This window comes from Pyxicephalus adspersus, chromosome 1, assembly GCF_032062135.1.
Source record: "Pyxicephalus adspersus chromosome 1, UCB_Pads_2.0, whole genome shotgun sequence".
In the NCBI taxonomy this organism is placed as follows: domain Eukaryota; kingdom Metazoa; phylum Chordata; class Amphibia; order Anura; family Pyxicephalidae; genus Pyxicephalus; species Pyxicephalus adspersus.
In genome coordinates, this window is record NC_092858.1 from 25,348,268 (window position 1) to 25,362,870 (window position 14,603).

A 14,603-nucleotide genomic window follows, 5' to 3' on the forward strand; every position below is an offset into this window, starting at 1 on the left:
TGTTATGTGTTATGGTTATTTTATGCCATCTTACTTTGCAGCTATATGAAGCGTGGAGTGTGTTTCCCCCTACTTATGTAAATACCTGACTGTAAGATTGGCTATTTTAAAATTTATTGAAATTGAAAACGTTTTGGCTCCTAAGGATTTGGTAAAGAACACAATAATATTTGGTCTAATAAACTGAATTATAAGAAAGTTAGATCCCAGTCTCTATCCCAGGACCTTGTCATTGTATGATGCATTGCATTAAAAATTGTAGTTTTAACTTAATATTCTTGGCCTCCAAAGATTTTTTGTAGTCTGATCATGATCATTTACTGTACGGGTCAGGGGGGCATACTGCCAATCATTATTAACTGCTAAGAATGATGCATGAGCAGGTGTAAAAAAAACATAAAAAAAAAAATTAGGTGTCACCATCTTTTTTCCCTGAAGAAGATTTTGTAGTGATTTATGGTTCATTTTTATAACTGACAAGTTATATAAAATATGGGGGTGGTCTGTAATTATTAGCTTTTATTTAAATGCCTTGACCTTTACTTAACTGAATACATCAGGTAACTGAGTATAAACCATCAACACCAGACACTCACAGAGTCTCAATGGTGTAAGGAGAGAGGCACCTGTGTTCCAACACGCATACCACTCATGCAGAACAGAACATACATGTCTCTTTTCTATTTCCTAATGTCTGTTTCCAACATTAGCCTTGAATGTAATTCCAAAAATGTCAGCACTGATAACGGCGTGGAATGAGCTTTCTTACAGGATCTTCAGTCTGCACGCACAACAAACCTACAGAACATAAATGCCACTGCTTCATAACTACAAATTTCCTGCATGTTCTCACAGCTACTGGTATAACACCTGCATTCCTTGCACAGGTTTTCTGCTGTCCCTTCATGTTTATAAAGACTGCAAAAAATATCCTTGGTACAAACGCTTTCAGTGTCAAGTAACTGGGACAAGTAGAATAGGTGAACATTAAACACTGTCCTACATGCACTGACTCCTTCTTATCTTACCTTATCCTAGGAGATCCCTAACATTTAATCACCCTCATAAAAACCATAAAGCCTAACTAATCTAACAAACTCCTAACCATCTTCTAACAATAACCATTACCTGAAACCAAACACTTCACTGTTTACATCATCACCCTGTAATCCAATACTTAGATCCTTAAACATCTTTTTAAAATGTGCAGGAATCTTGTGAAAAATGCATTACACAAATTTAATTTTTTGTCACAAATATTTAAAAAATGTAAACTGGAGAAAAACAAATATAAATACCATTTAAGCCCCTGATACATTCAACTTCATAGTTACATAACTCTGGAACTGCATCAAACAGTGCTAACAGCTGAGGATATATTCGGGCAAAGAAATGTTTAATTTATGAAATATGAGCAGTGCGATCAGTGATATAACCAAGCTCCTTCTCACCTATGAAGAGGTCCCCGTGGGGTAATGGTTTCAGGCAAGTAGTCTACCAGTGGTGCCCAGCATCCTCCATTGCAAGGCATGGGCAGGGGTTGTGGCTGATTGCTCTCCACTATGTTTAGGAGCCAGCTGATGTAAGGGGACACTGGATCATCTACAACAGAATCGTGATGTGTATTAGTTGTAGATCACAATGGTAGCATGTAGTAACAAGATTGTCTGCCCACATCATAAAATAATACTCAAGAAAATGTAAAATTACTTCACAGTGCAGAATAATCCAAAAAGATGGATTACAGCAGCATTGCAAAGCAATTTATACACCTAGCCACTGTATACAATAGGAATCCACAGTTTACCATCCATTGCTGCTCTTTTTACAATGTGAAATGTTTTGAGTGGCCATTATTGTTTTGTTAAGATTAAAAAATGAAATGTAGGGAGCAAAGACTGTAGGAAGGTGCAATAAATACCCTTGCTGTTGCCCTCAGAATGGGCACACAAATCAAATCAAACACTTTGGCTATTTCATTTTGGGTGCTTCCAGGATCCTGTCCTGATATCAGATAGATATGGGGGATTTCTACAAACATGTAAAATTCCTTCATGAACTGATGATTTCTGATTCTAAATTAGATTTATTGTCAATTTCTTTTTGCTGCAGTAAATAGTGGGCAATGAATGGGTTCTAACATATATAGTACAAACAAAAAAATATGCAGAAAAAAAAAACACACACAGAAAAATGAGCTTACTTTTATCATCATCATAAGATCCTCCAGAGCTGTTACTGTATCGTGATTCCAGTCTTGTATGTGCTCTGATAACATTACCAAACCTGTCAATAAAACACAACAATTTATTATTATTATTATTATTATTAATAATCATAATAAACTGTATTTACATAGCGCTAACATATTATGCAGCACTGTACAATAAATGTTTAAAACATAAAAAAATGTTTTCCCAGTAATTTGTAAAGATATAAAAGCTTCCATAGAGGCTGTGATCATAACTAGTGACCAGTGTATTATCACACACTTTGCTATATTGTATCTATTTTATATGTGAAATATTGTGGATCTTATTTATAAGTAAAGAAAAAATACTTGTAGTAATAGTAAAGGTTCACCCCCCTCCCACCCAGGAAGATGGACATCATAGACATTACATATCGCAACTTGTAAACCCCCACTTGTAAAAAACTACTGGAAACTACCTGCCTACTACAGTTTTCTTGCGTGAGATTAGAAATTTTTATGCCATTAGAGGTCCACTTTAATTGTTCTTGAATGCATTATCAACCATTACTTTTGTATATAAACTTTTTAGTGTTCTGTGCTTTATATCTGATAAGAGATTGAAATATTTAGACTGAAGCATTATTTAGCAACACTAAGAAATGTGTACTTATGCCAACACTCATGATTCCCATCTGGTCCGATTTGTATAAACATAAGTCTAAACGCCAAACATCTTCATAAACAAGAACACAAAAACAGAAAGAAATAAAAACCAATTTAGAAAACTAGCTAGAAGACTTAAAGTAAATCCACCAATGAATTTACAAACACCCAGAAAAAAGTGCTTGCATAAATGAACTTGCATACATGGCGCAGGTCATGTGACACTCACTCACCTCTCATCAGCATCTTTGGCTTGTCTGCTGTCTTCCAAATCTGGAAAACCATCCTGACCAGCGACCACAGTATTGCTGCTTGAGGTGGTACCTTGGGGACAAAGTAAGCAATACAGACTATTAGAATAGCACCTAATGTCCCTAAACAAAACTTTTTACTTTTTTAAAAAAATTTTACAGCCAGTCTCAAGTTTCTTTAAATTATGCCATTTCTTGTAAGAGCTTTTTCTCATCTTTTACTGAGGGCCTGACTATATTTAAGTAAAGGTAGTTGTGAAGAATTGGTAAAAAAAAAAAAAGCTTTAATGATAATTGAAGAAGCTGGTATTAAAGTTACTGGTTTTACTAGATAGCGGAAAATACCTTTGTTATGAAAAAAAAACATTACGTTACTAGTGCTTCTCATTTTCACCAGCTGTCAAATCTGCAGACGCTGGCTCTTTAAAATCAGCATTGCGGGGTGACAGACAGAGAAGGTGGCAGCCACTGGGAGCCATGCGGGATCGCTTCATTCCAATGGTCTTCATTTCAAATGTCCAATCAGCAGAAAAAAAGTTTGGGTTCCTTTACAATTAATTTTGCACTGGAGGTCAAGGAACAGAAGGTAATTTCTGGCAGAGCTATCAAGCTCAAAATGCCAGAAATACAAATACTTTTGGAATGTAAACTAATGTGGAGTTGAAATTTAAATGGTATTTAATAATACTCCCTAATATTTACTCAACCTATTGTTTGTTGTTTTTAGCAGTGGGAAAAAACCAGAGTACCCAGAGAAAACACAACCATAGAAAGACCATTTAAATTTCTCAGAGAAGGATTCCATTTAGGAACCATGCTACTTGGAGAACCCCAATTGTAGTACTGTGGAAGCACACAACTTCAGCTGAACCTATTTCTTAGCTTTCTGTCCAAAAGAAATCTCATAATAAAAAAAAAAGAACCAAATTTTGGAAAATCTGCCAGAAAGGTCTGTAGAGTACATTCATCACACATTACTGTAGAGATTTAATGGGAATGTGCAGGACACAAAATGCTGTAATAGTAGATCAGTAAAAATATATATAAATTAACCACTTGGAATGGTTGTGGGTTAAAACTGGGCTATAACAGCAGTAGGCTGGCAGGGATTTTACTGTGAGCGTCCTAAAAAGCAGTAAAATACCAGTGGGTGATCAAATGCTACTTAAATCCAGCCAAAAACAAGGAATATATATGTTTACTATCGGGTTGTCTCTAATTCAGACACCCTGACATTGATGCCAATTCAGCTAACAACCGCTGCATTACCTTTTTAATCTGCACAAGAAGATGGTTCACAAAATGATTACCTCCAACCTCAGATCTATAACAACGAATGTAATTTTAACAGCTAAGTTACAATATTCTTTGTCAGATGCCTGATCTTTCTTGTTGAATTTCAATAAACTCGCTCGGAGGAAAAGAAGACAGATTTCTCAGAACAAGCACCACTAACCAGATCTTGACAAGAAAAATCCTTGAAGAGAGAATTTTTTTCTCTGTTTGTAAAATCAAACTCTTTACCGAGGCATGCTTTTATAGTTGAAAGCTAAAAGCACATGAAGGAGCAGAAAAAAGGGTTACATATTTAAGGATCAGACTTTACACTTCAAACACATTTCTTCTGTACCAGAGGGAGCAGCAGAAGCCTTGTTGCTGGCAGTGAAGCGATAGAAGGGAGGGTTATCACAATGTTGAACTATAGGGTTCACTGGATCAGTCTGCTGCAGCTCAAAGAGAAGTTCTTCCATTGTCTGGATGGTGTTATTTCTGCACAAGTAAATTGCTACTTTTTTGATCTGTAGGAATAGAAATGAAAAGGTCTGTCAGAAAAGTTTCTGCTTAAAGCTACGTACACACTTCCAATTTTTATCGTTGGTAAACGAACGACGAACGATCCTGCACGATATCTGCGAACGATCGTATGGCACCGATCCTGTACCTACAGATAACGACACGATCGTTCAAAGATATTGTACACACGATAGATGCGATCGTTTGAACGATACAGGAAGTGACGTGCACCACAGGAAGTGAGCGAACGTTCGTTCACCGCGCATGCTCAGACCATGGACGATCACTGAACGACCGTACACACGATAGATGGTCAACGATCGTCGTCCAATCCGATCCGCCGGTCCGGTCGTTCATTTCCAACGACTATCCTCGTTCGTCGGCGTCGTTGGTTACTTTTTTTACGAACGATTTTTGGCCAATCGGTCGTTCGTCGTCCATTTCCAACGATAAAAATTGGAAGTGTGTACGCAGCTTAAGTTTTAATTAAAAAAATATAATATAGTAAGTTGGCCGGCACATGAAAAAATGTAACCTCAAAAGATGACTAGTATCCATTACTAGTCCCACAGGCAGTGACTCCAATCTATGCAATCAAGGGCCAATTTTACTTTAAAAATGAACTGATGGCTTGTTTTGCAATTTTTATTTCTATATAGGATAAATTACAGTGAGCATCATTAAAGCCAAGTTAGTCAAACATACTGATTTTTCTACAACAAAAAATTCAGAAATTGCAAGCTCTCTGCCAGAAGAAAGGGGTGTGTGATTCCAAGTATAAGCTGTTATTGTGTAAGCCATTGTGATCACTGTGTAATATTTCACAGTAGTAGCATGTTTTTGAGTATATTGAAATCTGAAGCTTAGCTTTGAGATTCACATCTGATGCTTGCAAATCGTAAATTTCCATTATACATATATAATAATAGTTGACGTTTTCTATATGTACACACATTTACAGAGTACTAAACAAAAGATTTTATTAAGAACACTACAACAATGCAGTCATTCTTAGGTGGAAGGGTGTCATATTAAAACCTATGATGGTGTTGAAGATTTCATAAAGGGGTTCTTTAAAGTGCTGTTTTTTTCTGCTTAAAGCCAAACTGTCCTAAAACTTAGTGCAACTACAAAAATCCATTAACTATATTAGCCTCAACATTATATCACCACACAAACCATCTACAAAAGGGCAGTGTTCAGTTCAGAGGTCAAGCTTTTGGAAAATGAGTCAGCAGACTTGTTAAAGCCAATTCTCCAATGTGTTGCTTTTGGTATTCTGCGCAAATGTTGAATTATATTACTTTATGGGTTTAAAAGAATGGCATTACCTGAGTGGAACAGGAACAGAAAACAACACAGGTAAAGAAAAATAATAAAGAGACAAGGGAATGTTTGAAATCTTACATAAGGCAGTAGAGTGGTATCGCTGCTGACCCCGCACAGACTAATAAGAAATTGCAATGTTATCCGAAGGTTGTTGCTCCACTTTTCATTATTGGCCAAAGCATTCCAAGCATTTTCTACCTCCTGGCCAGGCACCTCATCCCCGTACTGCACAAGAAATAAAGGGAAAAAAAAGGATATTAGATGCTTTCTATGAAGGTGAATGCCATTATGGGTCTAAGAGTAATCTTTATTAAGCAGATTCACCATATTTTATTTTCATCAATGAGAACTAAAGTCAACCAACTGTAATAAAAAAATAAAAATAAAATACAAATTTGAAATGCAAAGGGAACAATGCAGATGTTTGAAGACTATGTGAATATAAAGATCTTTCATATATTTTTATATCTTACAATAGCATTATGATTACCCTTTATGTTGGATGATGTGAAAGAAAACTGTGCTTTAATAAATAAAAATACTTAATATACTTAAACAGTATATTCTACTTTATTTAGGATGAAGTAAAAAAACAACAAAATATTTAGATTTTATGGAGAACTGAAGTCAAGGGACCAAGGTTTACCAAAGTGAAATGTAACATCTAGCAACAAAACACTACCAACATATTTGGTTCATACCTTTGCTGTCATGTACATGAGGTTATTAAGGACCAGTGATGTGGCTTCTGGTGACCCCCATCCATTTCCTTTCAACCCACTGGCACTGGTCACTTCCCCATTTCTGTCTGTGACTTCCTCTTCTGGGGTGCTGGGGCTGGAATCTGGAAGGAGGAGTCTGCTATCCACCAGTTCTATGTTATGCAGCCATGGCAGGAGATATGTAAGCATGATCTGACGACCATTTGGATGGGTTGTTGGAAATCTCTGACTCACTTCTGTTGACACCAAGAAATAAACAAAAAATACACATTAACATGATACATCATCCTTTGTAATTATGCTATTGTAAAATCAAAAAACAAAACAGATTTGTCCATGAAAAATTAACAAAGAGTTAACAAAGCTGGGTAAACAGCTTTATCTATCTGTGCAATAGTCAATTACACGGACAATTAAAATTTGTTACTGGCATAATAAATGCCCTCTTTTGTGGATTAAAAACATCAGAATACATACCACACTATGGATGATTATTGGCAAACTTCTACACCAACTTCAATTTATATAAAAGTATTCCAAATAAAAATAACTAAATTGAGTAGAGCTTTTCCTATTTGGAAATGGTTCTTTCTGGAAGGCAAATACTTTTATTCAATCCAATGATTTTGCTCTCTTATATGCTTCTAATTTAGTTATTTTTGCAAAGCAGATAATATTAGAAAAAACCATTACAAACACTGCAGACAAATATATTTTAGTTAAACATGATTAAACATATATTCTTAATAACAGATGTAGGCGGTATTCTTATTTAAATCTTTGGGGTTTATCATTTCATTGCCACCAGGGACCAAAAAGATTGTATGTGTTTTCTATTTTTGATCCCATTTCCAATCAAAAACCAAAGCCATGCTTGTTGTTGATGGCCATTGTGTATGCCGGGGATATTATACTCTATGCTCCTTCAATGACATGGTTTAATGTTATATACTTTGTCAGTGATACATATAGTAAATACAGGAAATTAAATCACTGATTTGAGAGACACTAGATAATGTATCTGTTCCCATTATAGTTAGAGGTAGCAGTTTCATTAAAGTAAAAGTTAACCAATAAAACTTCTAAGAAAATGAAAAGCTCCTATCTGTGAAAAGCACTTTTTTTTCTTCTCTTTTTAACTGGAAATGTGCAGAAAGACCCCTTCCCTTCCAAACATGTGTATAAAATCTGTGCCATTGTGATTAGAGTTGGTATGCATTGAAAAGAGCCTGCAGCACAGCAACGGCATTTACCAGGAAGCAAAACTTACAGCAGATGCTGATAATTAAAATCTTAATGCTTTGTTTTCAAACTAGTGCAGATATCATTCTTTTCCTAGAACATCTAAATGGACCATATCGTTTGGATCCATTTCAGAGCTTTTATTTTGTAGCCAGGCCTGTGTTATTAGTCTCAAAAGGATGAAGCATAAAGTAAAGCATCCTAAAGCCATAAAATAATAACAAAAATGTGTTAACAAATTAGAGGTTATTTTGAGATCCTGGATGTATGAAAGTAGTGGATCTTTCAGCTATCACATTGGTACAGCACAACCGTACAGTTCTCCATTATGGCAGCCAATGGCTAATTCAGTGAAGCCCCACTTCTCTGTCAGCAGTCTATACATTAAAACACTGCTGGGATATATTGAGACATAAATAAAAAGTTCACTAAACAGTTTCCATCTCTCTAAATACAGAATAACATGGTCCACAGATATGTGATGGCCTAGTAGTACTAAACAAATTGAACAAAGACCATTCAAAGTAAAAAAAAATACCTGAGAACAAGGGCAATGTCAGCTCAGGATACATTCGTGCCAGCTCATTGGAAAGACGAATTAATGAGACACTGTACAGGGGTGGTAGGATGCCATGTGTGCCATACAGGATACTTCCTGGCTTCTGCTCTGCCACTTTTTTGGAATATACAAACAGTTTTCCTTCCAGGACCTACAGGATGAACAGAGAATCAAAATATATACCAAGCTTTGTAAGTGTTTTTGGCTTCCTCTGGACCAACTGTGGGTACAGAGTTTTGTGTATCCAGCTGTATTGACTTATTTTTCTACCACATGGACCTGAAGGACTTTGAACTGATGAACTTGGATGGCTTTTATTCAACCAAATTAGATATAAACACTTAAAACTGTACGACTTAACCCAATATTGGACACAACACATTTTTAAAGCAATTATGTTAATTAGTGTAAATTATATGTTTTGCCTTTAGAAACAATTTTTCCAATTTAACAATTCATTGTGTAGCTGTGTTTGGCTGAAACTGTGGACCTATCCACCCAGACTTGTGAGCTCTTGTAACTATTAGTTTTGTGTTAACAGATTAAACTTTTAAACCAACTTCTTGTGACCTACAGGTCATACTTTCTCATGTAGACGCTGGCTGAACATAGAGATAAGAGGTAAAAGTTGTAGTTCAGTGTGCAAGCACATATGGCCAATGAGACAGGTATTCTTTATTATACATATACACACTTTATTATACAAATACAAAAATTTTATATGACTCCATTTATTAAGAAGAAAAAACTAACATTTCCACTGTTGTCAAGAAGCACATTATCAGGTTTTATCCTATTTTGGATTTGCTTTAGCAGCCCAGAGTGCCTGACAATTATTGTGTTCCTAGGAGGAAGCTAAAATCAATCAGTCTCTACACAATACAACAGGCTGGTGTTCACCTGTTATCTTAGTCCTGTTTTTGTTCTCCAGACTGAAAAATAGAAATGCCAGGATATATCCCAATTATTTAATGGATTCGCATACCTGCATTAACTGCACTGAGATCTCATAGATTTCTCTACTGGTGTCTGAGGCTTTAAAGAGGACCAGATTCAACAACGTCACAATGTCAAATGGATAATTCCTAGGAATAAAAATACAATTTCAGTTTTCCTTTCTCATGCTAGCACAGCAATAACACATTCTCAGGAGCTCATGGAAGTGAAGCAATATAACAGCATATTAAATTTAATACCAAATCAACTATCTTTGCATGGGCTTCAAACTAAGGCTAAGTTCAGACCTGAGGTCAATTTCAATGTGCTGGGAGTGGTGAGGAGGAAGTAATGCATTCATGAGCTTAAAGCTTCAGTAGGTGGTTGCAGTTCTCTTGCCACATGTTTCAAAAGTCATCTGCTGTCCTTCAGAACCTCTTTAACTGCTTGAAAATGTATTTTTAATGTGGGTGGGAAGAGTTTCTATTTAGGTCCATACAAGCGGTTTAGCAGCAGACTTTAGATGCTGCACAAAGCAATCTCATCACCTTCAAACACCAGCAAAAGAAGGATTTCAAACATTCCCATTCAATGATAACCAGGGTTATAGAGTGCTGGTGGACAGCAGTGAACCATAACTGTACTACTATGAAGTTACGTTCTGAATATAGCCTAACTGCTATAGAACGGTGAGAAGACAAGCTCGTGGTCCCAAAACGTATTATTTAAAAAGGTCATATTACTGCTAGTTGGAACATTTTTAGCTATATTTTCCCTCATTTACTGCCTCTAAGTAACTAGTAGAGTGAAGATGTCAGACATGTATCAAAAACATTTTAAATGGTTAACTAAAGGAGTGCCGCACGATTTTGAAAAGTGCATTTTTTTTACTTATTTTAGTGAATATATAAGGTGAATCCAGGGGAAAAGTCACTTCACTGAGGATACACTAGCATGTGCAAGGAAAATTGAAGAAAAAAGGATTTCTGATAACACATGATTAGAAAAAAACAGAGCCAAGTGAACTTTTAATAATTCACATGTCCTTCTTATATTGCAGTGAAGAGCTTCTAATTAAAGCGATATGATATGGCTGTCCCCATTTATATTTATATAAATAAATTATACATATAATGCACCAATTTAGCAAACACAGATTATTTTCACACAGATTGTGGATATCCAATCATGTGTAGATGAAATCAGTGAAAGAGATTTGCTCATTGGATAATGAAAGTATATGTTTACACAATTTATTGTTTATTATCTATACTGACTTCATTCATCCAATATCCAAACAAAAAATCATATGTTTATACACACACACTGCACTTTTATACACAGAAACTGGCTCACTTCTTCGCCTAACCTCTTAACCACTTCCTACTTTATTTAATTTTTACAATTTGTACATTCAGTTCTAAAAAGGGCCACACAAAATATTTCTGTATGTCAAAAAAGGGACCCTAGTAACAATGTGTACAAACATTGTGACTTATGGCCACAAACATTAAACCCCACATGATTTATTATGGGACCTGAACCATTTAGAATAAAATAGAAATTACATTTATTTAGGGCTGCCTGAGAATGTGGTGCTCATGAAATAATGTTATTTCACCAGAATATTAATAGCTCTCTGCAAGCTGCCTTGTTGAGTGCAGTGATAAGAGGAAGTCAGCTGAGGCAGATTATGCTTCCCTGTGACTCTGCGGAATGCTCAGACACTGGGAAATCGCCCTAATCAGGTTCCCAAATGGTAACCTGACCCTTTTCCAGAACAATCTGTCCAGCCTGATCAGCACATGGACACAAGGGAACAAAAAGAGGTCAAGTTCAAAAGGTCCGTTAATGGATTTTTCTTTTCAAGGACAACAATACAACTCAGTAAATTTAACATTAAATCTCAACCATTAGTAAAAGTGGTGCAGAAACTGATCTGGCTGCAAAATGACAATACAGTAATGCTTAAAGGGCCAGATAAGTTTGAACATTTTAATTAGGTGTGTTGAAATCATTAGTCAGATCATCCACAAGGCAACTTAGGCAGGAGACCAGGGCTTTCTGGATATCCAGGGGACCCAAATACAATCTTCTTGGTCCCGTAGTAAGGAGAAACCAGATTGGTCAAAGATGCGTACTTGTCTTTTGCAGCAATTGTACTGTATCAGATGGCAGGTCATGCCAGTACATAAAACTAGGTAAGGGCTTTGCTGTGCTTATTTGTTGATGGGAGATCAGTTATTAAGCTGTAAAGCACCTTAAGTCCCAGCATGTACCATGCCTCCACACTTGGCACTACCTACTGTTTAACATGCCATACACAAACTTTCCTAATATCCAAGAAATATTCTGTTGACATGCAGCAAAAAAAAAACATTAGAGTGTGACCAGATCATACTAATATTGTTAAAATAAGAACATGAAATAATTGAATTCCTTTTACATAAAAGTTGAGTTCTAAGTGGGCTGCCTCTTTAAAATGCCAGCTCACCCTTATAATTTATAATAACATTTATGTCTAGCTGTAATCTGCCCATGGCAGAAAACATTGTTTCTAAATATATCCTTGTGACCTTTGTCAGAACACACATATTTTTCTTACATTCTCGGTGATGGTGGGGGTGAAGAATTGTCATACGGGGATACATTATACATTTCGTACCTGTTTCCACACACAGTTGCAATGGCCTTGAAACACCCAGATGCAAGCTGGTATGATCCAGTGTAGCAGCGGTCAATGGCCCAATTAAAGAGATTAACCTGGTCTGGATTAAGTTCTAGCAATAACACAACCACTTCGCAGCCAAGCTGGTGAACCTGGAAATTGAGTAGAAATTACTACTGTCGAAAAACATCAGCAAGATCATTTATTATAGTTATCTGCTTCCTTAATCACTGTATACAGATTGATGGAAAGAGCTTCCTACAGGATGAACCCATATAGTCCAATCAGAATTCTTAATAAAAACTGCAGGACCAAAACTGTTTGCCTCACACTCATTTAGATAACATGAACAGAAAGCTATTCAAAATATTAAGGGGAAAAATGTCTGGAGAATAAAAGCTGAAACCAAGCACATTTTGATCTGGTGTAAATAGATAAAACTTGGCTTTACAACAATCTACACATACCAACTAGAAGTTGAAATCAAGAATGTCATGGGAGTGCCCATTCTGTGAGCTGATGGGAGGAAGTGGTGCACAGATGGATTTATAGGGGGTGAGGCAACTAATGGTATCAGTAAGGAGGTGATGATTGTTAGTAATCCAAAGATAAGGCTGTAGGAGGGGCACTGGCAAAGGGACTGCCAACTCAAGAAAATGCTAAATATTAATGATATTTAATGCCACTGCTTGTATAGTGCCACATCAATTATATTAAGTGTCATTCTTGTGTGTTACACTGGGGTAATACAACCAACAGTACACATTCCATACTTAAACTTCCATATCCAGCTTTTAATTCAGAGCATCACAGATACATATGAAAACATGAAAACTGCTAATTAGCTAAAATGTATAAAAAACATATCCAATACATCTCAGCAGTACATGCACATGTTTACATGTGTTGTTTCTTTATGACCACAGCAAGTACAGAAAAAAATACCGTCCGTCAGTCCTGTGAGCTTCTAACTTTAGACTGACTCGCACTGACGTGCATTAAAATCACAATTAGTGTTGTGAACCTTGCCTAAATTTTCCCTTCTGGACTACAGAAAATCTCCTAGTTATGAAAGTAGCAGATTGATAAGTATTTCATTGTACTTGCTGGATAAAATATGGGAAATGTGCATGTATTGCAGATGCATAGGATATGTTTGTTTATTTAGCCCAGAAATACATTTTATTGAATTAAATATTTATTTAAATTTAAAATAAAAACCTTGTCTTGGTTTTGTCTTTGGCACATGTGTATTCCACTTTGAATACTAAGTCATTGTGTATAATAATGAATCAAGAGACTCACCCTCATGTCCTGGCAAGCCAGGATATTATCAAGCCACTTGTATAGATAGCCATCCGGAGACAAGCCCACATTGTCAAACACAGGCCCACAGCAAAGTACAGCAGACATAGCCTGGTGAGAATCACAAATAAATGTAAATTGCAATAGCAAAAAAGACTGCAAGATGGAGCATTTAGTTCGTACCTACAAATGCAGTAGGTACATTTAATGAACACAGCTATTCAGACAAATGCAATGCCATATAGTCCAGGATCCAGAAAATAGTCAATAAGGATACAGTAATAGTTAGAACCTCTATCAGCTTCTAATTCTATATGTCAATATTGGGGAGACTTTCTCTTTGTTCGTGTGTACATGTCTTTATTTGGGCCCTTTACAACTGAACAGTTTAAATTCACTTAAAAAAAAAAAGGCTAATTAAACTCCTTTCCCATTACAAAACACCAAGTCTAAATCTGTGCAATGGCTACCTGAGCAATACTATCTAAAACAGAGCGAGAGATGTGTTTGTTATTTTTTTCATGCTATTTGAAACCCCTCTTTTTGCTCATTTGAAAGACAAAAACAAAAAACTTTTCAGGTATTTCCTGACATTTTTCAACTGTGAACCCTGAATACAACATTAATCACAGAAAAAATGTCCCATGAAATGTATGACTGTTTTAAGTAATCTGTTAATTATTGCATAAATTTGATTAAAAATAAAGAACAAACTAAAGAAAGTGTATCCTACCTTCAATGCACAATACTGGTATCTTGTAATCTGATGGTTGCGATCACTGTATCGGTCCAGTGGAGTAAACATGATACTGAAAGGACCTGCCCACTGACTGAACAGAATGAAGAGGTGGTGGCGCAAACTCTGCTGCGGGAACAGGAACCTCCGATGGTGAACTACATGTTAAAAACACATGCAATGCGCACGTGTTAATACAGATTG

The 14,603-nt window shown here is 36.1% G+C and overlaps 1 protein-coding gene across 8 annotated transcripts in view; it reads right to left on the minus strand.

Moving 5' to 3' along the window:
- FRY (FRY microtubule binding protein) overlaps positions 1-14,603 on the minus strand; it is a 209,062-nt gene that overhangs the window by 52,080 nt on the left and 142,379 nt on the right. For all 8 annotated transcript variants that reach the window (XM_072404363.1, XM_072404338.1, XM_072404345.1 and 5 more), the window contains exons 27-37: positions 14,397-14,557; positions 13,664-13,774; positions 12,356-12,510; positions 9,740-9,839; positions 8,734-8,905; positions 6,933-7,189; positions 6,310-6,456; positions 4,739-4,907; positions 3,091-3,181; positions 2,204-2,286; positions 1,452-1,602 (exon numbers count right to left, since the gene is read on the minus strand). In XM_072404363.1, coding sequence (XP_072260464.1) covers positions 1,452-1,602; positions 2,204-2,286; positions 3,091-3,181; positions 4,739-4,907; positions 6,310-6,456; positions 6,933-7,189; positions 8,734-8,905; positions 9,740-9,839; positions 12,356-12,510; positions 13,664-13,774; positions 14,397-14,557 — 1,597 coding nt within the window. The remainder of the gene's footprint in view (positions 1-1,451; positions 1,603-2,203; positions 2,287-3,090; positions 3,182-4,738; positions 4,908-6,309; positions 6,457-6,932; positions 7,190-8,733; positions 8,906-9,739; positions 9,840-12,355; positions 12,511-13,663; positions 13,775-14,396; positions 14,558-14,603) is intronic.